Genomic DNA, 27491 nt, shown 5'->3' on the forward strand with positions numbered 1-27491 from the left:
TAGAAAAGATAAACAAAAGAAATACTATTTTTCAATTCACCTCATTCAAATCTCTATCGTGAAAATCCAATTTACAATTTTTTTTTTAAGATAACTGCGCTCAACAACAAATCAATGTAAAGCTTTCAAACCTTCAAGTTCACTCAGTCCTACCTCTTGTTCAGCCAATCACTACGTCAAACAAGTTTGTTTACATTTATGGGAGACAATGCTGCCCACTTCTTATTACAATGTCACCTGAAAGTGAGAACAGGCATTCGCATAGCACAGTTGTAATATAAAGTGAGCACTGTACACTTTGTATTCTGTGTTATAATTGAAATCAATATATTTGAAAATGTAGAAAAACATCAAAAAAAATTTACAATAAATTTAAATTGGTATTCTATTAACAACAGAGTGATTAAAACTGTGATTAATCTTGACTTTTTAATTGTTAATTTGTTTTGCATTAACTGCAATTAATTTACAGCCCTACTTTTCACTTTACTACTTCTTTTCTACCCTCACAACATAGTTCCCTCAGCAACCCTGCCCCCTCCACCTAGAAAAAACATCTTATTCTTGTGCAAACCCTCCCCTTTATTCTCCCCCACATCTCACTTCTCACGATCAGTTTTATCTTAATAATCTCTCCATCTCTCTGCTGCTAGCCTGTCATCTAGTGTCTCCTTGTATTTGTCTGGTTGAGTTTGGAGGCCAGTCCTGAGATGTGGCGCACCCTCAGCTGCCATTGAGTGCCCTGGGAATAGCGGATGCTCAACACCTTGCAGGCTTGGGCCCACAGACTGTAAACTCTTTGGGAAACATCTCTTACCCTGTTTTTTAAGCATTGTGTAAATTTAGTGCATTACATATGGGGATTTCAACATCTTAAACCGTTCCAGTTTATGAAAAGCCTTTATCTCGAGCTGCTTTTCCTATCACCTCATCACATTTCTCTACTTCAAACTATACAGACTCTGTTCAAAATCTCCATTTACAAGTTTGACAAGTTGTGTTCACGAGGTAATGGCCTAACTCTGTTAAGTCTATTCTCAAAAAGAGGTCAGACATAACACAGGCATCTGAACAGCTTGTGGTGTTTAACATGAGACGAGATCTGAATCATTCTGAGGTTAAGGGCAATAGTATCCCTGGCCGTGATCAGTCAACATGGGTCCTTCTTCAAAAGAGCACTGTGAAATAAGTGCTTGAAAGGAATTAACTGCGAGCATTCATTGAACTTGTGTTAGCTTTAAGGCAATCAAGCAGAATTAATCTCTTATTTACTTCTCTGTGTTTTCAGTTGTCTGCACTCACAGAAGACTACCTGCTTCATATTATTTTCAGTCCAAACAGTCAGTCACAGCAACATTGTCTTTAAACATCCATGGCTCTTCTAATAATTACCTTTATGTTACGGAAGCAGCTCAAATATCATGATGGTTACTCAGCTGGGTGGTAAAACCTCATGCTTTGGCAAAGCTCTTGGAGCAATTATTTAAGTGCTTGCTACTAAGAATAAGCTAGTTTGTTACTTTCGATTAGCTGGGGGTTGGGGGGCAAGCAGGGGTACTCTACACACAGTCTCTTATTTCCTTGGAAATTGGTCTCCCCCTTGCAAAGTATAATCCACTATGGATCCTGGGGAATGACCACATCCCTTCAGTCTTGGAGCCATCTCTTTGCTCACCCTTGCTCCCACCCAGTCGGCCATAAAATCAGTGCCAATTTTCTGGCCAGAAGGAACAAGCATATTGTTTCTTCAAGACTCACTGGAGCTGGAGACACAACACTTCATGATTTGGGTTTTCTCCAAAGTGCTCCCATCATCTTAATATTCTTTGTAATGTGAATAATTTTACCTTGTTATTTTTCTTCTCATGGATATGCTTCTGCTTCGACATTGCAAATGCAATCAAAGCATCATACATACGACAATTCCTCCTATATAACAAATGATAACTATCTCAATCTCTTTCTACTAAAAACTGAATGCTGCCCTCTAGTGGTAATTGAGTATCTAACCTACTTGTTGTACTAAATGGAGAGCAATCATTGGAGGAATGCTTTTCTTGGGTTCATGAGGATATATGGCAAAACTTTCTTTAGATCAGTTTGTATTACCATACAAGATCAATCAGGTGCAGGAGACCTTTGCTTGTTTTCATGAGCACTACCACAATGGAGTACCACAGTTCTTTAAAACTGAAGGACAATGTCTTATTCTTTCAATTTACCCCTCTAATTTTAAATGTGTATTCTTCAAGATTAATCCCTAAAGTGGCAAAATCAATGCTGTGGTCACAGCTGAAGAACACACCTATATATTTGTAGGTTATATAATAGCTTTCTGCATATTTGCTCAGATGGCTAATGGTTCTAATTGATTCTATTCACGCATTGTACAAATGCAAAGTAGCCCACTCAGGAAAGAACAATCAGATGCACACATACAAAATGGGAAATGACTGCTTAGGAAGGAGTACTGTGGAAAGAGATCTGGGTCGGGGAGGAGGGAGTCATCATGGATCACAAGCTAAATATGAGTCAACAGTGTAACTGTTGCAAAAAAAACCAAACGTCATTCTGGGATGAATTAGTAGGAGTGTTGTAAGCAAGACACGAAATAATTCTTCCGCTCTACTCCGCGCTGATTAGGCCTCATCTGGAATATTGTGTCCAGTTCTGGGTGCCACATTTCAGGAAAGATGTGGACAATCTGGAGAAAGTCCAGAGAAGAGCAACAAAAATGATTAAAGGTCTAGAAAACATGACCTATGAGGGATGATTGAAAATATTGGGTTTGTTTAGTCTGGAAAAGAGAAGACGGAGAGGGACATGATAACAGTTTTCAAGTACATAAAAGGAGGAGGAGGGAGAAAAATGGTTCACCTTAACCTCTGAGGATAGGACAAGAAGCAATGGGCTTAAATTGCAGCAAGGATGGTTTAGGTTGGACATTAGGAAAAACTTCCTGTCAGGGTGGTTAAGCACTGGAATAAATTGCCTAGGGAGGCTGTGGAATCTCCATCATTGAAGATTTTTAAGAGCAGGTTAGACAAACATCTGTCAGGGATGGTCTAGATCAGAGGTGGGCAAACTTCGGCCCGTGGGCCACATCCGGCCCGCGGGATCGTCCTGGCTGGCCCTTGAGCTCCTGACCGGCCCTTGAGCTCCTGACCAGGGAGGCTAGCCCCCGGCCCCACCCGTGCTGTCCCCCTTTCCCCGCAGCCTTAGTTCGCCGTGTTGCCAGCGCTCTGGGCGGTGGGACTGCAAGCTCCTGCCGGGCAGCGCGGCAGCCAGTCCTGGTGCTCTGAGCAGCATGGTGAGGGGGCGGGGGGGCAGAGGGGGAGGGGGAGTGGGTCCCGGAGGGCAGTCAGGGGACAGGGGCGATTGTGAGACCTAATCTGGAATATTGTGTGCAGTTCTGGTCTCCCATGTTTAAGAAGGATGAACTCAAACTGGAACAGGTACAGAGAAGGGCTACTAGGATGATCTGAGGAATGGAAAACCTGTCTTATGAAAGGAGACTCAAAGAACTTGGCTTGTATAGCCTAACGAAAAGAAGGTTGAGGGGAGATAGAATTGCTCTCTATAAATGTATCAGAGGGATAAATACCAGGGGAGGGGAGCAATTATTTAAGCTCAGTACCAATGTGGACACAAGAACAAATGGATATAAACTGGCCACCAGGAAGTTTAGACTTGAAATTAGATTAAGGTTTTAACCATCAGAGGAGTGAAGTTCTGGAACAGCCTTCCAAGGGGAGCAGTGGGGGCAAAAGACATATCTGGCTTCAAAATTAAGCTTGATAAGTTTATGGAGGGGATGGTATGATGGGATAGCCTAATTTTGGCAATTAATTGATCTTTGACTATTAGCAGTAAATATGCCCAATGGCCTGTGATGGGATGTTAGATGGGGTGGGATCTGAGTTACTACAGAGAATTCTTTCCTGGGTGTCTGGCTGGTGAGTCATGCCCACATACTCAGGCTTTAGCTGATCGCCATATTTGGGGTCAGGAAGGAATTTTCCTCCAGGGCAGATTGGCAGAGGCCCTGGCGGTTTTTTGCCTTCCTCTGCAGCGTGGGGCACGGGTCACTTGCTGGAGGATTCTCTGCACCTTGAAGTCTTTAAACCACGATTTGAGGACTTCAATAGCTCAGACATAGGTTAGGGGTTTGTTACAGGAGTGGGTGGGTGAGATTCTGTGGCCTGCGTTGTGCAGGAGGTCGGACTAGACGATCATAATGGTCCCTTCTGACCTTAAAGTCTATGATTCTATGATGGGGCGGAAGTTGGGGGGGCGGGGAAGGCAGACAGGGGACAGGGAATGGGGTGGGGGGGTGGATAGGTGTGGGAGTTTCGGGGGGCCTATCAGGAGGTGGGGGTGTGGATAGGGGGCTGGGCAGTCAGGGGACAGGATAGGGGGTGGGGTCCCAGGGCGGCTATTAGGGGCAGGGGATCCTGGGAGGGGGCGGTCAGGGGACAAGGAGAAGGGGGGGTTGGATGGGTCAGGAGTTCTGAGGGGGCAGTTAGGGGGTAGGAAGTGGGAGGGGGCGGATAGGGGGCAGGGTCCAGGCTGTTTGGGGAGGCACAGCCTTCCCTACCCAGCCCTCCATACAGTTTCAGAACCCCGATGTGGCCCTCAGGCCTAAAAGTTTGCCCACCCTTGGTCTAGATAATACTTAGTCCTGCCTTGAGTGCAGAGGACTGCCTTAAAGACATCTCAAGGCCGCTTCCCATCGGAGGCGATGTGTGGGTGGGTGAGGGGCATAGGGGGTCATGTTCCCCCTCCCCCACCAATTTGCTGTTCGCTTGTAATGAGCATGCTCACACAGAATGAGCATATTCAACGACATTGCTAAAGCCGACTGCGCTTGCTCTGAACCCCCTCCCCCACACCACGCCGGCAAGCACAGCTCATCTCTGCTTCCAGTCCTTTGATTCGGATTGTACTGCAGGAATTGAGCAGGTTGGGTTTTCTCTCTACAACTTTACCTACTGGCTACACTGACCAGGAGTTGAATATATAAGACTGTTAGCTAAGTGCTTTGAAGATGGAAATTATTATTTATCAAGTACATGTCAGGTCATTTCATTACAACTTACATGCAAATCTTATACAGAACTGTAGCTCACCTGCTGTAGGTTCTGAGGATGTCCCTGATCATAAGTACATTGCTTCACAATCAGCTATTAAACTCATGGAAAAAGCATCCGGTCTTGCTCCCTTAACTTAGTCTAAAAGGTTGATGGGTGCTTGGGAATTGTAAGTAATACCTGGAAAAATCAGGAAATACTTTGCTGTATTTTAATTTGCAGTTGCACATTATAATACAGTATCTGTTTGTTAAATTGATTTTGTATTAATTATGAGGAAGATCGTATCATATTATATTAGCTTTCTTTAACTTAATGTAGGCAAGACGACTTAGCTCTAGGTTTATTCCCAGCTTTGCCAACGCACTGACATCTCAGAAAAGTCTCTTATGTGCTTTGCATTTGCAAAATGTGAATGATACATTTGTGAAACAATTTCCAGAAAAAAAGTGTTATGTTTTAAAGATTATACTTATTACATAACACCTTCCCCGGAAAGTTTGGCTCTTTCTTCAGTAGTCTATTGTGGCACACAAGGTCCTTTTTCTTTGCACAATATTTTCATCCTAAATATTTTTTGTATTAAAAGTACAACTCAGGGAACAGACAGTTAAAGCGTATTTGTCAAGAATAAAGATTATGAAGTCTTATTCCACTGGTTTAAGTCATGAGCCTCTTCTGTAACCGTGATAATCTTATCAGGTTTATATACACATCTGTCAGAACTATCTGGGGTACATACATTATTAAAGAGAGTAACGTAATACAGGCTTGCAAGACTGTCAGGAACACTCACCAGGCCAACCCTTAACACCAAACACCTGCAACCCTGCACACTCCACCCAGACAACCACACACACAGGAGATTTAGTCACATCCCTCTGCATATTCTTAGTCCACTCCTTCAACCCATTTGCACAGATGTCATAGCGGCACACCTCACAGCAAGCCCTCAACTCTCCATGCCTACATCACTCTGCTCAGCTCGTCCACTTTACTTGTCCCATCACCCCCTCCACTCAGTCACCCTGCAGCCCCTGCAAGTGAGGCCTGAGCACCTTCACATCTCTTCAGACCCCAATCTTCTCATCAGCTGCCTTATCTCTCTGCTGTGTGCAGCCCACTTTTCCAGCCACAGAGGGCCCAGTGATTCTGCTCTACCTAAAGCCCTATCTAAGGAAGGGTCCCTGGAGCAGCTGCGGTCTTTGTCCTCAACTGTGTAGGTGATAAAGAAAGCAGGTTTCTTTCCCTAGGGAGGCTGATGGGTGGGGACAGTCTGGGACTGGCTGTGGGAGAACAGGGCAGGACGGCAGAGGAGAGGTACTCCGGGACAGGCCTCTACAGTAGAGCAGGTTGGGAAATGTTTTCCCTCCCCGCCTCCCCAAACTTTAAATTAAAAATGAATATTATTTTTGTCTAATTTTTCAATGAAACATTGATTTGGAAATTACAGTGCTTCATGCTCCCATTCTCCTCTTTAGGCCGGGCCGCCTGGTCAGATTACATCTCCCACTTGCAGCACAGAGGGCACGGATTTGGGGAAGACTGGAAGTGACAGTCTTCATGGAAGATGTAGTCTAGATGGGGAGCCCAGCCCACAAGGCAATGTGGACATGAAATAACTCAGCTACAGTCCCCATGAAGCAGTGTAGCAGGGTTTCCAAAATGAACAATTTGGTTTGACCAAAATGTTTTACAATAAAAAAATAAAGAACATTTCTGCAGAACAGACACTTGATGCAGAAACTTTTCGTCAAAAAACCCAGTTTTCAAAATTTTGAGTTTTAGGCCAATGGTAAATGATGGGAGAGAAACCTGACCCAGAAAATGTGCAGCCCAGGGCAACTGCTAGTCTTCAGTGCCCCTGTAAACTGGCCCAGAGTAGGGAAGAGTCCAGAAGTGCCAGAAGGGGACCATTGCAGCTGCTTCTCCATTTACTCAGTTGTACGGCAAAGGCAGAGGCCCACATGGGTCCAAAGTGTCACAGTTTTACTACAGGTCTTGCAATATTTGGTGTTTTCCTTAATGTCCCAACTCCTGGAGACCGGTCATTACGTGGGACTCCGCTTTCAAAAACCCACCAAGGAAATATTCTAGTTATGGTTGTGGAGAATTTTTTTTTTTTTTTTTGAAAACATGAACCCTAAAGGCTAAAAACTAGAAGGCAAACGTAAGAAACCCATTTAAAAAAAAACGGATTTTAAAGACAGTCTCATGATTTTTAATGCTTGAGGTTGGCAATACAGAGGCAGGAGAGTTCCCTCTTCAGCCCGACAGAACAACAGCTGCAGTTGCTCTCAATGGCAGCATTGGTTACTTGTATCATATTTGAGATTCTTTTGTAATCATAGACCTTAAGTGCTTGTACTCTGCAGAAGCTGGATGCATTGGTCATACACACACACAGGAAAGCTTCCTATGCATCTCTGGTGAACAAGATTCTGCAAGGCTGTATATCTAATGAGCCCCCTGGCTCCGGGGTGGAAGCTATAGTATTGGAGCACTGTTTTCGCAGGTGTCCTTACTTAATCAGCACATAACCAATTCTGGGGTATCACAAATACCATTGATTGCAATGATACTTTTGCAATCTGAAATGTTATGTTCTGGATTATTTGTTAACCAGGAACTCCTAAAACCATAATCACAAAAGGAAATAATTTTTGAACATTTAACTTAATGATCAGATGGGTCCCATTGTTGGGACTTTCACTGGACAATTAAGTCAGCATTTGAAACAATTCCTTATTAGCTGCAACCAGATGGGTCTGATGTAAGTTGAGAAGAAAGATCCTGCAACATCAACTTGGTTTAAAAAAAATGAAGTGAGAAATATGGATTGAGTCGAATCAGAATCTCGTGAAGTATTTTGAAATTTAGTTTGGTTTTATTGAATTGACCATTAAAAAAAACCCCAAATAACTGCCTAGGAGCAAAGCCAATACCATTAGCTTTATTTTGTTTACTTGACAAGCTAGAGACCTAGTATAAGATTGATTAGCAAGTTTAATATTTTGGATTTCCCTTTGCTATTTTTATTTATATCAAAATTCAATATTTTTTGGTTGAACAGATTGTCAAGTACACAGTCTGGTTAGGAGGGGCAGTCAACACAAATTTGTGTTTAACTCAGTTTGTATCTGCTTTACTGAGCAGGAAACATCTGGATCTTGCACTACAGATCCACTTTGATCACTGTCTAAAGCCAGATTACTTGAGGCGGCTTTTGCAGGGTTAGTTTCTCTTTAGTATTCAGGAACTGACTTACAAGTTTTGCGTTGCAGACATGAATTCCCACGGAGCGTGCTTGCAAGGTATCACAGAGAGAGCTTTGTTCAGGGGCACCGTGCAAAAATGCGATGTGATTGGACGTGGAAGAGGAGCTGCGGAAATGCCTGCAGCGCCAACACATTTTTTCCAGCTATGAATCAATTGCAAGGAGTCATAAGAACAGAAGAGCGGCCACACTGGGCCAGACCAAAGGTCCCTCCAGCCCAGTGTCCTGTCTCCCGACAGTGGCCAATGCCATAGGGAGTGAACCTAACAGGTACTGATCAAGTGATCTCTCTCCTGCCATCCATCTCCACCCTCTGACAAACAGAGGCTAGGGACACCATTCCTTACCCATCCTGGCTCATAGCCATTAATGGACGTAACCTCCATGAATTTATCCAGCTCTCTTTTAAACCCTATTGTAGTCCTAGCCTTCACAACCTCCTCAGGCAAGGAGTTCCACAGGTTGACTGTGCACTGTGTAAAGAACTTCATTTTGTTTTAAACCTGCTGCCCATTAAGTTCATTTGGTGGCCCCTAGTTCTTATATGATGGAAACAAGTAAATAACTTTTCCTTATTCACTTTCTCCACAACACTCATGATTTTATAGACCTCTATCATATACCCCCTTAGTCTCCTCTTTTCCAAGCTGAAAAGTCCTAGCCTCTTTAATCTCTCCTCATATGGGACCCTTCCAAACCCCTAATCATTTTAGTTGCTCTTCTCTGAACCTTTTCTAATGCCAGTATATCTTTTCTGAGATGAGGAGCCCACATCTGTATGCAGTATTCAAGATGTGGGCATACCATGGATTTATATAAGGGCAATAAGATATTGTCCATCTTATTCTCTATCCCTTTTTTAATGATTCCTAACATCCCGTTTGCTTTTTTGACTGCCGCTGCACCCTATGTGGTCGTCTTCAGAGAACTATCCACGATGACTCCAAGATCTTTTTCCTGATTAGTTATAGCTAAATTAGCCCCCATCATACTGTATGTATAGTACAGTAAGTTGAATGAGTCCATTCATGTTTTCAATGTATGGAGCACTACATATTCAACATCAACTAATTTTTTGTCGATGCAAGTATTTTTCTAGTATTGAAACATTGTGTTAAGTCTTCAAAATGATCTGTTTCCAGTTATTGGAAACGGATTAAAAAAATATGAGATAATTCTAAGGATATGTCTACACTACAAAATTAGGTCAATTTTATACAAGTTGATCTTTAGAAAGCGATTTTATACAGTCAATTGTGTATGTCCCCACTAAGCGCATTAAATCGGTGGAGTGCGTCCTCAATACTGTGGCTAGCATTGACTCACAGAGTGGTGCACTGTGGGTAGCTATCCCACAGTCCCTGCAGTCTCCACTGCCCATTGGAATTCTGGGTTAAGCTCCCAATACCTGACAGGGCAAAAACATTGCCATGGGTGGTTTTGGGTACATGTCCTCAGTCTCCCCTCCCTCCCTCCGTGAAAGCAATGGCAGACAATCATTTCAGGCCTTTTATCCTGGGTTACCCATGCAGACGCCAGCTCAGCACTGCTGTTGTGAGCATTGTAAACAGCTGGTGCATTATCCGGCAGAACCTGGCTAGGAGATGCCAGCATGAGGATGATTGTGAAGAGGACATGGAGACTGACGTTCCTGAACGCACGAGATGTGGCAATTGGGACACCCTGGCAGCAGTAGGGCAGGTTGATACAGTGGAACGCAAATTCTGGGCCTGGCAAACAAGCACAGAGACTGGTGGGATTGCACAGTGTTGTGGGTATGGGATGATTCCCAGTGACTGCGGAACTTTTGCATGCGTAAGGCCACTTTCCTGGAACTTTGTGAGTTGCTTTCCCCGCCCTGAAGCGCATGAATACCAAGATGAGAGCTGCCCTGTTTTGAATGTATGCATTTTTTTTTTTTTTTAAAATAAAGGGAGATCACTGACAAGGTAGCCCGGGTGGGGTTGGGGAGGAGGGAAGGACAAGGCCACATTGCTTATTGTGGCCACACTAAAATCAAAGCTGTTTTAATGACAGCCTTCTGTTGCTTGGGCCATCCTCTGGAGTGGAATGGCTAGCTGGGGGCCTGGAGCCTCCCCCCCTTACGTTCTTGGGTATCGGGGTGAGGAGGATATGTAACTTGGCGAGGAGGGCAGGCGGTTACACAGTGGATGCAGCGGCACTCTGTGCTCTTGTTGCCTTTCCTGCAGCTCCACCAGATGCCTGATCATGTCCGTTTGCTCCCCCATTAACCGCAGCATCACCTCCTGCGTATTCTGATCACGCTCACTGAATGCTTTCCTGGCCTCTGCCCCTGAACGCCTCCATGCATTCAGCTGTACCCTATCAGTGCGGGAGGACTGCATGAGCTCGGGAAACATATCATCGTGAGTGCATTTTTTTCACCTTCTAATCTGCGATAACCTCAGGGATGGAGATGATACAGGGAACACAGAAACATTTGCACCGCAGGGGGGATAAAAAGGGAGAGTAAAATTTAAGAAGATACATTTCTGAGAACAAAACACTTTTTCACAGTGAATCAAGCAATTCACAGCAGACAGCACATGTGCTTTAGGTACAAGGTCATATTTTGCCTTTTATATTGAGCGTCTGCCGGTATGGTGACACATCACACATGGCTGGGCAACAGAATTCAGTTTCCTGGCAGCCATGGTAAGCCAAAGGGTCCGCGGGGTTAGCTTCTTATGCCTTCATAACATGTGGGAATGGTTTCAAACTGCAGCACCCTCCTTTCCCAAAGCAAGCAATGCCGGCTGGGTTTGCCATTTAAAAGGAGGGGCTGCTGTTTTGGGGTGGATGTGCAGCACACATCTCCCCCAACCCCATTGCGTGGCTATTCTCCGGGATGATCCCTTTTAGCCAAGCGCAAACAGCCCAGCATGAACGGGGTCCTTTTACTGTTCCCTTTCAAAAATTCCCCTATTTCAACCAGGTGACCATGAATGATATCACTCTCCTGAGGCTAACACAGAAATATTGCATGAATGCGACCAAAACCCAGGACCATTCGCTGCCATGCTTTGTGCTGCAATGATTCCAGACTTCTTGCTACTGGCTTGGCGTGGTAAAGTGTCCTACCGTGGAGCACAAAATAAGGCAGCCCTCCCCAGAAACCTTCTGCAAAGGCTTTCAGAGTACCTCCAGGAGCGCTTCTTGGAGATGTCCCTGGAGGATTCCCGCTCCATCCCCAGACACGTTAACAGACTTTTCCAGTAGCTGTGCTGGCCACAAATGCATCCCAATTCTTCAGAGCAAATCAAACATTAAACACAATTGCTTTTAACCCCTGTACTGTAGTTACAAATGTGCACTCACCAGAGGCGCCTTCTCTGGCTTCAGGGTCCGGGAACCCGCCTTGGGAGGGTTTTGGCTCCAGGGTGATGAAAAGGTCCTGGCTGCTGGGGAGAATGGATTCACCGCTTGCCTGCTGCTCATGCTCCTCCTCTTCCTCATCCACAAAATCCTCCTCCGTGTTGCGTGAGACTCCCCCCTTGCAGATGTCCACGGACAGTGGTGGGGTAGTGGTAGGGTCCCCCGCTGGAATGCCATGCAGCTGGTCAAAGAAGCAGCATGTATGGGGCTCTGACCCGGAGTGACCGTTTGTCTTTTGGTATGCTTGCCTGAGCTCCTTAACTTTCACACAGCACTGCTATGTTCCCCTGGTGTAACCTCTCTCCACCGTGCCCTGTGCTATTTTGGCATAATATATATATTAGCATTTCTTCTTTTTAATCCGAGTTCTGCCTGCACAGATTCTTCTCCCCATACAGCAATCAGATATAGTGTCTCCCGTTTGCTCCATGCTGGAGCTCATTTGCGACTCTGGGGGGACTGCATGGTCACCTGTGCTGCTGAGCTTGCGATGCTGACTAAACAAGAAATGAAATTCAAAAGTTCCCAGGGATTTTCCTGTGTACCTGGCTAGTGCAAAGAAAGTGCTGTCCAGAGCGGTCACATTGGAGCACTCTGGGATAGCTCCTGGAGGCCAATTCCATCAAATTGCACAATGCTGTGTCTGCACTACCCCAAATTGGACCCAGCAAGGTCGACTTTGGCACTACTCCCCTCGCCAGGGAGGAGTACAGCAGTCAATTTTAAGAGTCCTTTATGTCGACGGAACAGGGTTGGTTGTGTAGACGCACTGCTTATAAAATTGACCTAAAGCGGCTAAATTTGATCTAACCTTGTAGTGTAGACCAGGGCTAAGATGCCTGAATTACTTTAAATAAATGAAGGAGAAAGAGGCCAGGTCATCATCAGTAATTTGCTCCCAAATTCATTTGAACGTAACAACCAATGCATCAGCAAGCAGACCTAAAATTTCTACTTTTCCTTTGTTCCTTTTTCCTCTTGTCAGGATAAGCAACTAATAGATTTAATTTAGTGAAGACCATTAAAGCATGCTTAGAACAGAGCAGAACAGAGAAAAGTTTTTGTTAAATGTTTTATTATGTATATTTACAAAAAACTGAAGCAGTCACTTGCTCCAATACAAGGCCCACCAAAATTACATCTTTAGAAAAATCTTTATACATAGCAACATAGTACAGTACTAAAAGAATCTTCCATGCTACACTCAAGTATTTATCTGTAGCAAGGAGAAGTTTATTATCCCTCAATTTGTGTCTTAATCACATCCTTAAAATAATACCCCTCCCCCCGAAATAATTTGATATAGATCTACTGGTCTGCAAGAGGGCCATCCAACTGCAGTATGTAAGTTTACTCTGCAGGTTGCATTTTGCTACTGGTTCCCAAAAATATTTAAGAGTGGCTTGTAATGAGTTTAGTACCAATTTCCACACTAGTGATTTGTAGGCCTCCAAATCTGTCCTCTTTTTACCTTGCCTGAACCTACATTAGATATGTCTCAGTAGCTCACTCAAAAACCACAGATTCATATTTTAGGGTAGCAATATATAACATTTCATCTAGGTCTTCTCTTTTTTTAATACATCCTCCTCCAAATACAGAAATCACTGCTTCATCTCAGACTCTACAGACAAAAGGCCTTATCTTCTCTTAACACAGCATTGTATCTTTCTATTGGCCATGAAATGTAATAAAAATCCAAGTGCACATGCACCCCATCCCAGAGACCAAGTCACATCTGGATGCACCCAGGCACGCGGCAGGTTAGACATTGAGCTGGCTTCAGTTCATGATTGTACAATCTTAACCTTAGAAGTTAAGGAGACTGCTCTGAATGCTATCCTGTTCCTTTCCATTCTGACCCAAGTTATGAAGCTATTTGAAGCAAATTTGCTGTGCTTGCTTCCAGGCAATATTGCTTACCAAACAAACAAAAACCAAACAAAAAACAGTTCTTAAAAGTTAATTTTTCCCCTGTATCACTGGTGTACATTCAGGAATATTGTATTTATATTGAACGGTTTTCGTGTATTTTCAGACTGACGATTACTCCAATGAGTTAAAGGGAGAGTAAGGCATTGTTCTAACTAGTATTAAACAATAATATTTCAGTTTTCATTACCAAACAAGAAAGATGACTTTTCTACTTCACTCATTAAAAAAAAAGTTCAAAGAACCTTGGCTGACTTATGAGACATTTACAAAAATAAGGCTGCCACATGCTTACAATTTCAGCACTATAACACTTGCTATACCATGAAAAAAGTTAGCTGTGTATCATCCTTGTACACAAAAGCCTTCTCTCAAACTTTAATGCCAGCTTTGCTTCACATTTTGTAACCTCCATTAAATCTCACTGGAACAGAATCTTTAGGAGGAAAATACAGCACCAAATAATAATGTAGTATAAGGAGAGTTTATTGAAATGATAATACAAAAGGCACAGTTTTGCGCAGAAATCTGACAGCATTGTTTTTCTATTAACAATGGCAATATTCAGTCACTGACATTACACAAGCAAAATATAAGTGAGTTGGTCTTCTGGTATATGCCTCCCAAAGTCTGGTCCTCTTATACTTTTACTAATACGTATCCCTGCGTTTGGGTGAGGAACAAGGTGGTGTGAATTGGGCATTCAATGCAACCTTGGAGTGCTCATTCCTCATCTTTAGGAACTGCAGATGTGACTTCTGCAGCTCCCATTAAAAGGCCATTTCCACATACACCCTGCCCATCTTCAGAGATCAGTGTGTTGAACAAATTTTTGTCAAATCTGTAGAGAAAACAGCTCAGTCGTACTGATAAAAGCAAACTAAAACCTTAGACAGCACTGCGAGAACATTCAAGGTACAATAGCCTGCCACACTGCAAGAATCCGAATGGTTATTCATATACTACAAAGCATCAGATTTCTAAGATGCACACTGTATAACTTTTCTAGATCTAGTACTACAACCTCACACACAGTGCATGTTTTTTATACACCCCTCTCTCATGTTCAGCTGCCCCCACTTTCGAAAGTTTAGTGTAAATCCAGAGAAGTTATTCAGTTTATATTAATTTTTCTGACTACTCAGTGGTGTTACCAGGATTTTGCTTACAGGAAGTCTTCATGTCTACAGACCAGCAGACCATAGATATACAGCAATAATCACCCGCTCTTTGGGGGAAAAAAATCCCTGATAAAAGTAGTACCTTCTACTATCCCGCACTGCAATCAACATCTACTGACAAACCATCACATGCTACTTGACTTTTCTTTAGCCTTGTCATGAGAACACCTGAAACAAGGTTACATCTCTTGTCAAGCTCCGTAATGCAGCGATAAACCTTAAGGGAAAGAGACTGCAGAGATGATTTTCAGGCAAAAAGGCAGTATATTTCTGCCACTATTTAATAATGTCTTACTTCAGCATTTTGCCAATCTCAGTTAGTAGGTTCAGCACAAAGGACATATTGTCTCCTTGAGCAAAAAGCTCTTTTCTTGTAAATTGCTTACACTGCTTTTTCATGTTGCATGGACCAACACATCTTGTAAAACCTAATAGCAATTATATTTCTTTTGTAAAGAAATTATTAAATTGAAAGCTTGCCTTCCTCTGGTATCCTAATGCTTTAACATCTAATTCTTAGCTGTAACCGCCTTATATGCGTCTTTTGTAGTCATTTAACCAGTTCTACTAGTGACCCCTCTAGTGGTAGCAGTCCAAAAACGTCCAGTTCTGAAGGCACCAATGTCACTGCACCTGTGCTTTGTATTCAAAACACCTCAACTCCCAACACCAAGAAGTTGAGTGTATCTGTCAGAAAACAGATGTTTTTATTTGAGATGACATAGGAAATAGAAAGTCAATTCCTACTACACCGCATCCACCAAGCTTTGGGAGTATTTATTTTAAGTAATGTAACAATTCCTCCAGTTGTCTTCCAGCCAGTGTGTTGCATCTTTTCATATTTGTAGCATGGAAAATCCTTGCATATTAGCAACTAAGCATAGTCAACAGACATTCATTTTAGACCAATTTCTACTTCAATGTATAGACGAGTATCTCCTTTAAAAGTCTGTATCAACAACTAGTGAACAACTGCCCAACTCCTGTGACAATATTTCACTTACCAAGTCACAGCTCACACTTATTTTGAGATGAGTGTAGTAAAAACACTAAGCTTTATACCATTGGTGCGCCTAGCTCCTATGTGATAAGTGGAATATGAAATTCATTATCAAAAATAAGGGGCCTCCTAGGAGGGGTCGACTCCTTGTCTGCTTTGTGCAGCAGTTTGAAGAGTCCTGTTCCAATGTTCATCGGAATTCCCATGATGATACACTCAGAAACACCTAGAAGAGAAAAAAAACAGGGTTAAGTGACTAAAAGGTTTCCAAAATTACTTGTTCTGCTGATTCCCCTCTGTAGAAGTCCCCACAGCAAAACCATGTTTGAACCTTACATATAAAGCCAAACATATCAAAAGCTCTCTCCACCAGACACAGTTAAGCAAGATACTCATCACAACCAATGCATTTTTTTCCCCCTTGCTAAACACGTTTGCCAACCATCAGCAGTGAAGGAGCTTCAGTTATAAAATGGATTTATAGCTTTCTGTCTGACACTGGAATTTACAGTGGACAAGGCACTGCCTATTGTTAGGTATGAACCAAACTCTGCTGGGAATATATCCTGCATGTTGACTTGTCACAGCGGCAAGGCTTTTGTGCAGTCTGGTAAAGTTCTCTTTGGCTGACAGATTTTCAAATGAAATGAAGTCTGGAGTTTCTCACCACTTTAGCTGTTTTGATTAATTTTTTTTGCATTTTGATGACTCAGAAGTGCATGTGTTGAAAGTTATCAATCTTGCCATGGATTTAGCCCTCAAGTGAGCCCCAGTGCCTTTGATGTGTCAGTTAATATTTGGTTTGGAAGTCCATGCAATGCATGTGTACGTGCAAAAGGTTATTTCCTACCTTTTCAGCAATGTGCTGTATTACTGTGTTTTAGATATGTACTCCTAGAACACTGCTCTTCAATTACCATATGTTCAAAGATTTCAGCTACTACACATGAAAATAAAAAGTGTTTTGTCTCTACTTGGATTGTTGGCTCCTTGGAGCAGGGACTGTATTTTTGTTCTGAGTTTCTACAGCCTAACACTATGGGATCCTGGCTTATGACTGGAGACCCAACACACTACAATAATTCAAGTAAGTAATGAAGAGCAATAACGTGTGCCCTTCGAACCAAAATGACGATGTACCTATATTTCCTACTCTTATGGACATGTGATTGTGCACAGCCTGCCTGTAAGAAAAACTGACAATACTTCCTCTTTACATTTGGAAATAAGACAATTCTGTGTTTGTCCATCCCATTTCCTTATTTGAACTAAACTGTTACATGAAGAGGGTAGCGTGAAAAGGACCTTAGTACAGTCTTGATTGAGGGAGAGGGCAACCAACTCAGTCACAGAGGGGACTTGGAGCAAACATTTCCTTTTCCATATCATTCAGGACGGAGCAAGTTCATCTTAAGACCTTTGCTTTAACCACAATCACAGCAAAGAAAAACAAACATTAATAAAAGTCAATCACAAGGGAGGCACAGATGGCTAGAAAGAGACACAGATCTTAAAATATGGACTACCCATGCCAAGCTTTCCAAACGATCTCTATCTATTCACAAGCATTTCTATCCACAAAGCAGTCAATGGATTCAGCTCTATATTTTCAACACATCCCAAATGAAGCCTCTGTTATATTAGTATTTTTATATTTCAGTAGCACCCAGAAACCCCAATGAAGGATAACAGCTCCACTATGCTAGGCTCTGAACTAACATGTAGTCCAGATAACTAGAGTTGTAATGAAATCTGCCTGCCTCCCCAACTCCTCAGCTTAACTGAGTAGATAACTGTCCATTAAAAAAAATTTTTTTTTTTTTTAATATGAACTAAAATTGGATGGGGAAAACGAATGGGAATAAACAGATTTCTAATCATGTACAGAGTATGCATGAGAATTTAAAATGTAGGGATGAAAAGGATATACAATCAAATGACAAAACTCAAATATTTAACTACCAAGATACAGTTGATCTAGAGAACTGCATCAGCTTTTTTACATTTTAGTTTTAGTCAGTTTGTGCCTTTCATCTGTTCAGTGGAATAAGAGAAAGCTGCAACTGATATTAGTTCAGTAATTTATAAGCCTAGAAATATGCATGTACATTTTGAAGGTGAACTAAAAAGCTTTTATCAGTTTGAACAACAGTTCTCGCTAGAATTTTATACCTTGTTTATCCCCATGGCCTAAGAGTTCAAGCCCCTTGGCCTTCTGGGTTTTCTTGTTGCAGTTGATAAAACCCATCATAATTATTCATTATTCTAAGTACCACAGATATGTTCAGCACTTTAAAGTACAAACAAAAAGCGAGCCTAAAAAGAAAACAGGGAACTATTTCCCTTAATCTGCTTTAGGTCTTAGTAATAGTGAACAAATCTTGTAGAGTGAATACAAAAACACTGCTCTTGATAGGTAATTAAGGAGAGGGACTAATTTCCTGCTATTTCATTTAGTTAAGGGGAAAAAAATCCCAAGGGACAAATTTAATCCCCAGCAGCACAGGCAGGGCTCCAACTGATTAACACCTTTGGATGGGAACTGGATGTGGTCCCCAGGGTAGTGTCTGTCAGACTTCTGGGAACAAGTTGTTTTATCCAGCCCCATTTCTGAAGCATCTAGCATATGACCTAGATTCATTTTAGTATTTTGGGAGGCACACTGAAAGCTTTGGCAGGCGGGCAACATACACACACACACACTTTAAGGGTGTTTTGCAGATAAGTGAATACTGCATGCTTCAGTCTAACCGACAATACCTACCACACACAGAATCCTTCTGCCCAAAGTAGGCAGCATCAAACAGATGGTCTGCAGTCTTTTCAAAAGAAGCCAGCATTAACACACTTTCCTTCATTTTTGCCAGCCCAAACCTAGTAATGCCCAGGACTTCACCCTAGATCAATGCAGAAACATAAAAAGACAGTAATGGTTCCAGGGGTTCAGTTAAATTTACTGAAGAATCAAAGAAAGTGGATACGACAAAATATATAGTTTATTTTAACAGTATTGAACAAAAGTCTACAGTCTGAAGTGTAGCCTCTATTCTGCTGCTTCATGCTTAAGTCTTTTGAAGGTTAAAGCTTTGGTAGTAATGAAAGTTTAAATAAAACCAAAACACATTTATTCACACACCATAGGATCAGCTATAAATCGCCTGAAACTTTATGATGTCAACGAAACTGGAAAAGATGTGAATCAAAAAAGGCATATGGATGACAGAAAAATGTTCAACTATTAATCAACCGCTTCAAAACAAAACAAACCCCATCTTTGTGGAGGCTATTAGAAGGCTGCTATAAAGAACTTAGCGGAGACTGTCAATTATTGTTGGCCAATAAATCTGACTCCAAGTGTAAAATGACTGGATAATGCAAATCCTCCATTTTAGTCACTTTAGAAAATCCACCTGAATGTAAACATATTAGATCTAATCCTGTTTCTAACTCATGTTGCTACAGCACACCTTGATGTAATGGAGCTAGTACAGTTCTGATACATGGGACAGAAGGGTAAGGGAAAGAAGTGGATGCTGGAAACCTGACAAGCTTACCAACACTGTAGTCTGTGCCCCCTTCTCCAATGAAGTGGAAAGTGGGGCTGTGAGCTTGCTGCAGACAAAATTTTGGAAAGTTGCCACAATCAGCACAGAAGCTATTGCAGTCCCAAAGGCGCAACACTAACTGCCCTGCAGCTTCGGGAAACAAGGAAAAGCTACAATTCCTTAGCTGCTTTCCCTGAGGGCAAAGTTCCCCTGCGTTAAACTCCTGTACTCTAGCTTGACACATGTGAAAGGATTTGCTCCATTTTGTACATTAACACAAATACAGCTCGGTTATAGTCAATATACATTATCATGGAGGTGAATAGCTATTTTCCTTCCCTGAGGAGTACTGACATTGCATCAAAATGGCAAGTGCTAGAACCCTAGTCCATTATGTAATCTGCTTCCATTTGCAAGGACTCTACCCTGCCCTCTGCTATGAAGCACAGCTGCTGTGCTTTCAAATATATGAACAGATATACACAGCGGTGTACATGCTTGGGTGCCCACACGAACCCTAGGCTCTTTATTGTAAAGTGCCAATGAGTTGACCTCCAGGGTGAAATAAAGACACCCACAACCTCTAAATGAAGCTCTTCAAACATGCTGTTCTCCAATTATGGATTAAGTCACCATTTAAATTTTAGATATCAACTCAGTCATGGGGCTTAATTAGTGTGATTAGCAGTTACTTCGGTATATAGCCTATTAATACTCCTCAGCTGAAAGCTCTTCTATTGACTCTATAAAGTTAGTTTGGGTAAAGAGACCAAAAAGAACGCAGCACAAACCTTGTATGTCATCAGATCTGATAGCAGCATAACATGCCTCCTGTCAATGCTCATACCATGGTTTACCATAGTGTACTGAATCTCATTGATAATGGTTGTTCGAGCAGCTTCAATCCCTAGTGTTTTCTCTACCTAGGAGAGAGATCACGGATAAAATGAAGAGGTGAAGTGCTTGGACCGCTGAAACATTTCTTTGCTTGCACATGGGATCGAAGATTTTCTTAGTGATCTAACTAGAAAAAACTGAAGTGATTTTCCTGCGATGCACATTCTACCAACCCACCACTTTTTTTTTTTTTTTTTTTTTTTTAAAAGATCCTGAATTAATAAAAACATTTGCTCATTAAAAGTAATTGAAGTTGGCAGCTGAATTAGCCTTTTATGATAATACACACACTGACAGGTTACTTGTGAAAGTAGAAGTGATCAGTTGTAAATTGCATTAACTGTCTGTAAATGAGCATAAGTAGGAATCAAGATGGCCAGAAGTAGTGATGATACACACTTGAGCATTACCTCATAAGTGTTGTTAGAAGTGGTCTTAGTTCCTTTGACTCCATGGGTGGCCATGACAGCTCGCAGGTTATCACCTTCCACCAGAAGTTTGTATTTCTCCTTGCCACTCTGCTCATCAATGTGAATGACAGCTCGAGATACCTCTGGGATACCTTGCACTACAATCTTTTCAAAATAAGAAGTTGTATAAACTCAACTTGTCCTGTCCATGCAGCTTTAAATAGACAACGTGAGAACACTTACATCTAAGGCTTTAAATCAAGTCCTCAAAGCTATCTAAAAACTCCACTTTTATACAGTGGTCTGAACATTAAAAAATAAATATTAGTGTCTGATTTCTATTATGTGTTGAATGCTCCAGAGAGACATGTAAGAGGGGCATTCACCACATTACTGTTTTATAACTAGTCTTCTCTGCCCCCACATCTAGGGGGTCCAGAAAATCAGACGTACCACAGATCTCTGCCTCTTCCTCTATATGACACTCAGCATGCACCCTGTCAGTTACAGGTTTTTGTTCGCAACTACGTTTAAACCTAAACTAGACTTGATCCTCACACATAAGCTTGGCAATGCATTTGACAGATTTTATTATGGGCTCCTTTCAAAACCTGCCCTATTTTTAAGTGGTAGAAAATTTGGTACTCAAATAGCACTTTCCAGCTTCTAAATGTCTTATGATCAAACATACTTTGTAAGAATGTTGTAAGAAAAATATTACAATCTCCATTTTATATAGGGGGAGAGAGACAGGAAATGTTAAGCATTGCTGGCATTAAAACCGAGGAGTTCTGGACTCAGACAGCTAAATCATACTGACACTCAATACAATCTAGAACACAAGTATTTCCCTCATGCAAATTGAAGCAGTTACCAATTGCAAAAGGAAGAGATTTACTTACCTTTGGTAGCTCTTCTTTCAGGGATTGCAGGACATAATACATTGAACTCTTACTATTCTCACGAGGGGTCACACAGACAACTGCCTCTCCATGAACGGCAACATCCCCAGGCTTCACTCTTAGCTTAGAAGTGCAGATAGAATATCGCACAGTCTCTGCATTCACCTGTGGCAAAATGATTCCTTGAATATTAAAATATGTCCTTTAACTATTTTAAATCTTTCAGCCATGCAGAAATCAGATTTCTGCTCCACTAATCAACCAGGATACTATTACAGCTGCATGGGGCTAACAAACGGAATGCTTGCAGATTATCACAAAATGGCTCTCAGAGTGAAATGTGCCCCTGTGCAGATGGTCCACACAGACCCAGATGCCACTTCAGTCTCACTGAAGTGTTGTATAAGGGTGAACTTTTATTGAATATGACACAGAACTAAACTGTTTGCCGTGTTACTGCAGTTGTGTCGGTCCCAGGATATTAGATACACAAGGTGGATGAATAATAAAGATATTACTGTGATGCTGGTAAACCACCTGCCAGCTCTGGCCAAGGCTGTAGGCATTAGCTAAGAACTGACAAACTCATAGTTGGAAACCAAACCAGCTCACCTGTATGTTAGTTTTGTTCAAAACAGGTCTTAGTCTTACCAGAATATATTTAGTGTTTAGACTCTAATGCATGCAGCAACTTGCAAGCATTTCTCACTTGTAATGTCTGTACCCCATGCTGTAAAGAAATATGTACATATTGCTTTATAACTTTGAAAATGTTTGCTCTGAACTTATGAACCCACGCACGGGAATCATCTCCCACACACAGTAAGGAGGCCTATCAAGATTAAACGGGCCATTAAGAATCATCATAGTACAAAGGATTGGTCAATGGCCCTATGGCCTTGGAAATGATATGTACAAGGGGGTTTGTCTCATGGACTGGAAGGCCAAATGTAAGAGATAAAACATGGTCACATGAAAATCTGTCATCTCTTTGCTGTTTTAACCACAGGGGCAGAGACATTAAACAGAAGCAGAGATCCCCAGGGTCCACCCTGAAAGACATTTTGAAATGACAGATTATCACATCTGTATCATCTTTAGGAATCATGTTTAGGAACTCATTGTGTAGGTTTGCTTGCTTTAACTTGTACAACAACTTTTATTTCTTTTTCTAGTTAATAAACCTTTAGATAGTTTGTTACAGGACTGGCTACATATGCTGTCTTCTGTGTAAGATCTGGGGTAAGCGACTGGTCTCTTGCAATTGGAAGCAACCTGAACAGTGTGTGATTTTTGGTGTACGTGACCATTTAATCACTAAGTCCAGCTTGTAAAATCTAATTACAGAGCATACCACCAGTTTGGGTTGTCCGCCCTGTTTTCGATCGTCTGCCCTGAGATAGACTCTCACAGACAGCATGACAACTACCTCACGCACCTTGTCTCACAGAATTAAACTTGCATTCTGAAGGCCACATAGCACAACAACCATTCACCTCAGAAGATTTGTTCCTAGCGAAAAGCTCAAGAGAAAATAATTTTAGCAATGGTCTACTTACAAGATGACCACAAATCTGTGAAACTTAGTTGTTCTATTGAATAAATCCTGAAGTTAAATAGGTCAGGAAACCTCAACACTGCTTGCCTGTGCTATTCCCAGCTCTAGACAATGTTCTAGAATGTCAACTTTGAGTACTAAATGGAGTTGTAAACCTTATATGGACATCCTGTGGATGGCACTTTCCATTTGCTCTTTAACTACCTTGTTTCATTGACATCTCTGAAAAGGGCATCAACTGGTGTGGAGGAAGGGACCACTGCTTGTTCTGGTTTTCCAAGTAGTACAGTCAGCAAGATCTGAAAAACTCACCTCTAGTCTCAGCAGTCTAATCCGCTCCAGAGAGAGCTTGACCAGTATAAAGCAATCATCAGGAAGAAACACTTCTTCAATGTACTCGGAAATCTGTAAGTTACAGATCAATATGGAATAGTTAGAATCTCCCTCAGAATGGTTACTGTCCACTACAAAGAGTCTGCAAAAATACAGACTAGAGTTTTTAAATTTAATCTAATACCAACAGTGAAGATTTTCCTACCTCTCCTAATAGGGTTTTCTCAATTCTTCCCTTAACCAGACGGGCAAAATCAGAATCATCATCCTTGTCCAAGTGTGCTGTGATAATAGGTGTGCTACGCAGAATAAGACACAGCTATAAAATTTACTAGCTAGATTATAAAATAGCTTTCTGTACATCCTAGCTTCTGTGGACTGTCTCAACTACCATTCACTATAGGGACAAATAGGACAGGCTGTAAAAGACTGCTGCTTGCTAGGAAATAATAGTACCCCAAAATTGACAATCTTTAAGAAAATTATTCTTTAAATATCTCAAGCTTGAAGGAATAAGACAGTTATTGGAATTCAAACTCCAATGTACACATACTCCAAGAGGTTATAGTAAGTTTTTATGGCTTAGTTTACTGTAGCAGTGCTTAAATATGGCTCCAGTTGCACATCAGAAATATTCAAGTGCTTTAACTACTGCTTGAGCTAGACCCATCTGATGTAGACTAATCTCTTGACAGTCTGTCGTCTTTAAGTGAATGTTTCAAAGGAAATGAGCACCTAACCTTGTGTTTTGGGCACTAGAAAAGTCATTATTTGGGTGGAATGAAATATGTGATTTTCTGCCAATTAAGATATAAATTTGATGAGTAACCTAGTTCATCTTGTTTGGATATTTGACAGTGTAAGCCTCTCATATTCCTGTAAGACAGATCCTACTTTGGGCAGCAGGTTAATCACTTCTCACTAAAGCAGAGAAATAAAAAAAAGGTTTCAGTACCTGATTGCTTTGGAGGCATTAATAATTTCTTTGATTCTAGGAACACCCAGAGTGATGTTCATTGAGGCAACACCAGCGAAGTGGAAGGTTTTCAGAGTCATCTGTGTGCCAGGCTCACCAATACTCTGAGCACACAGAGCTCCTACTGCAGAGCCAGGCTCCATCTGTGCCCTGAGAAGAAAGCCAGGGGTTAAAAAAAACCAAACAAACCTCTGATCAAAAACATGTATAAAACAAATTGCTCATTAAGACACTAAATCTAGGCTGAGCAAAGTTAAGCATTATTCCAGGAGTGCTAATAAGAGTTTTTAAACTGTATTTTCTTTGCCAGCACTGGGGCTGGCAGGAAAAGAGACAAACACCAATCTCATGCAATCTGAACGACTGCCAGGGGCATAGAGAAATTCCTCTGCCCCAGGTGTAAAACATGCCACAACTGGTCAGGTCAACTAAAAAAGTTCATCTTCTTCTGAAGTATTAGGTACTGGTCATTGCTCAGAATTTGTCACCAGATGGACTATTGTGAACCAACACACTGGCAATTCTCATATTCCAAATACAAATTCTCCATTATGGAATTGTTCTTGATGGGCTGACAAAGCTAGAAGATTGGATTTCAGTACATTATAGCGGCTCTTTTTTTGGCTTTTCAAGAGAAAAAGTTCTGTATCATGGGTCACCTTAGAGAAGTCTAATTTTTGAGAGCGGGAGAGCCTCTAATGAGAATAAAATCAGATCATGTTATTGCTTTATTATAGCATCAATACATCAGCTATTCAAACAGATAACAGCAACAGCACAGGAAGTGAAGTATCCCACCATATGCAACATGAAGCTACAAAGGAGAAGAGAGGTTTTGATCAGAAGTTACATTTAAACTGCAGTTTTGTCAGGACATTGGAATTAACACTTCTATTTTTGCAAAGAGTGAAATGGGATCAGCACTCCAGGAACACATTTTCCCCTAACACCAAAGTCAAGGGAGAATGCCACCTGCTAAATCAGCAGCGCAACCTTCAGCATAACCCTGGGTTTTCCTTGGAGAACATCCTTTCCAATACAAACCAGGCCTTACAGTCGTTAGCCTGTGAGATTTAATGCAATCAACAACTAGGTTGTATGGCGGCAAACAACAGTTATTTAAATTAGGGCTGGTCTACACTCAAAACTTACATTGGTATAGCTACGTCTCTCTCTGACAGAGAGAGTACCTCAGTCTTGGTAGGAGTTCTCGGTGGTGCCACTCCTGCTCAAACTACAATGTAACTAAGCAAAGAAATGTTTCATAGCAAGTAAGTCCCTTCCAAAAATCACAAGGAGAAGATTACTACGTCAAAACCTTAATTAAAACCAGAATTTACCAGTGTATCTCGAACACCATCCAAGGCTATACAAACATGTTAACACCAAAAAGGAAGCTGTGGAACAGGTAACATATGCTTTGCACTGAAGAATATTACCCACGTGAGTGTAAGCAAAGAAAACCAACATGTCAGTTAATTTACAGCAGACTTGTTAATTATCTTCAACATAAATCTAGTGCTTTTAGAACAGTGGTTTTCAACTGGGGGTCCACAGACTATATCTAAGATTTCCAAAGAGGTCTGCACCTCCATTTGAAATTTTTTAGGGGTCAGCAAATGAAAAAAGGTTGAAAACCACTGTTCTAGAAGCATTAAGCGACAGCAGCAATAAGCTTAGCAAATAACCAAAGCAGTGAGTGCATGTAGGAGACCAGAGGATAGCTATCACCCTCATTTATATCCCAATGAACCAATCCCAAGGCATTATGAACCTTTTCTGTACATATGAATCAACTCACAATGAATAACAGAGAGAAGAGCCTCCAGACTATCAGCGTTTTCTTACAGCACAGAAGCGGTCTCCCAGAAATGAGTGTCAGACTCTGGACCAATGTTGTGCAAAACTAAAGATAATGATTGTCTACAGTCTGTTTATAGATCAAGAGTAACAGTCAAGGTTGTAATGGCCTTCAAATTGACCTAACTTGAATAGTATCCCAACACTAAGGCCATGTCTACACTAACACTTTTGTCAGTATAACTTATGTTGCTCAGAGGTTTGGAAAAAAGCCCCACACCCCAGAGCGACATAAGTCACACCAACAGAAGCGACAGAAAGCACTATTGTAGCAACAATTACATTCTCAGATTTAAGTCAATCAGTTACAAGCCCTACCCCTAGTTTGTATAATAAATGGTGAACACTAGATTGATATAAGCCAATTAGAAGAAAACAAGACCTGAATACTTGTACCTCATGTATTTGTCCCTACAGGTCTCTAGAAACTTCTCTAGCTGCGTTGGGGTAATTCGATCCAATTGGTACAAGACACGTGGCTGAAGAGACAATGAGACAGAAATGTTAGATATCCAATGGGCTATGGAGCTTTACTGTAAGTGCATTTGTTGTTACCCTTCTGAAGGCAGTTACCTCTGTTGTACCATTGTCATTAATGCCATACTTGTCCCTGGTTTTTTTGATCTTTTCAGAAACGCTTTTGATGAACTTTTTAATCTCCTGAAATTAAAAAAAAAATGTAATTATGCAATATCTGAGTCTCAGACTCCAGCCTTACTATGGTAAATGCTATTTGGTTACAGATCTGAAAGAACTTTTTTACAATACTAAATCAGAAATGCACACTATGAGAAGGAAGACAGCAAAACCTAGACACACAGTATGTGGGTACCACAAACCAAATTCACCCTTGGCGTAACTGAAAAAAACCCAACCACAGTACATCAGGAATTTGTACCAATACATATAAAGTATCCTTCCTCAGCATTCTCCTAGAAACTGACAAAAACAGTTTTGACTTTGCTGACCTAAGATTTTCCACTTTGGAGGATCCCTCTGCTTCCCACTTACCCTCTTTTTCCTGCTCCCCAGCTGTTGCGTTTTAGTTATGCAATGCCAATATTAGTGACAGGCTCGCCTGGTTATATTTTAAAAGTTAATGGTTCCTGCAGAGTTAAGTCCTCCATTTGCACA

General features: G+C 41.5%; 1 protein-coding gene across 2 annotated transcripts in view; it reads right to left on the reverse strand.

Annotated features, from left to right (window-relative positions):
* Positions 1–12821: 12821 nt before the first annotated feature.
* The window catches only part of POLR3A (RNA polymerase III subunit A), a 50929-nt gene continuing 36259 nt past the window's right edge, over positions 12822–27491 (reverse strand). For both annotated transcript variants that reach the window (XM_007067264.4, XM_037903945.2), the window contains 10 exons: positions 26931–27017; positions 26754–26836; positions 24477–24647; positions 23727–23820; positions 23501–23593; positions 21631–21795; positions 20729–20893; positions 20213–20344; positions 18641–18773; positions 12822–16102 (listed from right to left, as the gene is read on the reverse strand). In XM_007067264.4, coding sequence (XP_007067326.1) covers positions 15957–16102; positions 18641–18773; positions 20213–20344; positions 20729–20893; positions 21631–21795; positions 23501–23593; positions 23727–23820; positions 24477–24647; positions 26754–26836; positions 26931–27017 — 1269 coding nt within the window. In that variant the 3' untranslated portion in view covers positions 12822–15956. The remainder of the gene's footprint in view (positions 16103–18640; positions 18774–20212; positions 20345–20728; positions 20894–21630; positions 21796–23500; positions 23594–23726; positions 23821–24476; positions 24648–26753; positions 26837–26930; positions 27018–27491) is intronic.

The sequence above is a fragment of the Chelonia mydas genome, chromosome 7 (genome assembly GCF_015237465.2).
Source record: "Chelonia mydas isolate rCheMyd1 chromosome 7, rCheMyd1.pri.v2, whole genome shotgun sequence".
NCBI classification, from domain to species: Eukaryota; Metazoa; Chordata; order Testudines; family Cheloniidae; genus Chelonia; species Chelonia mydas.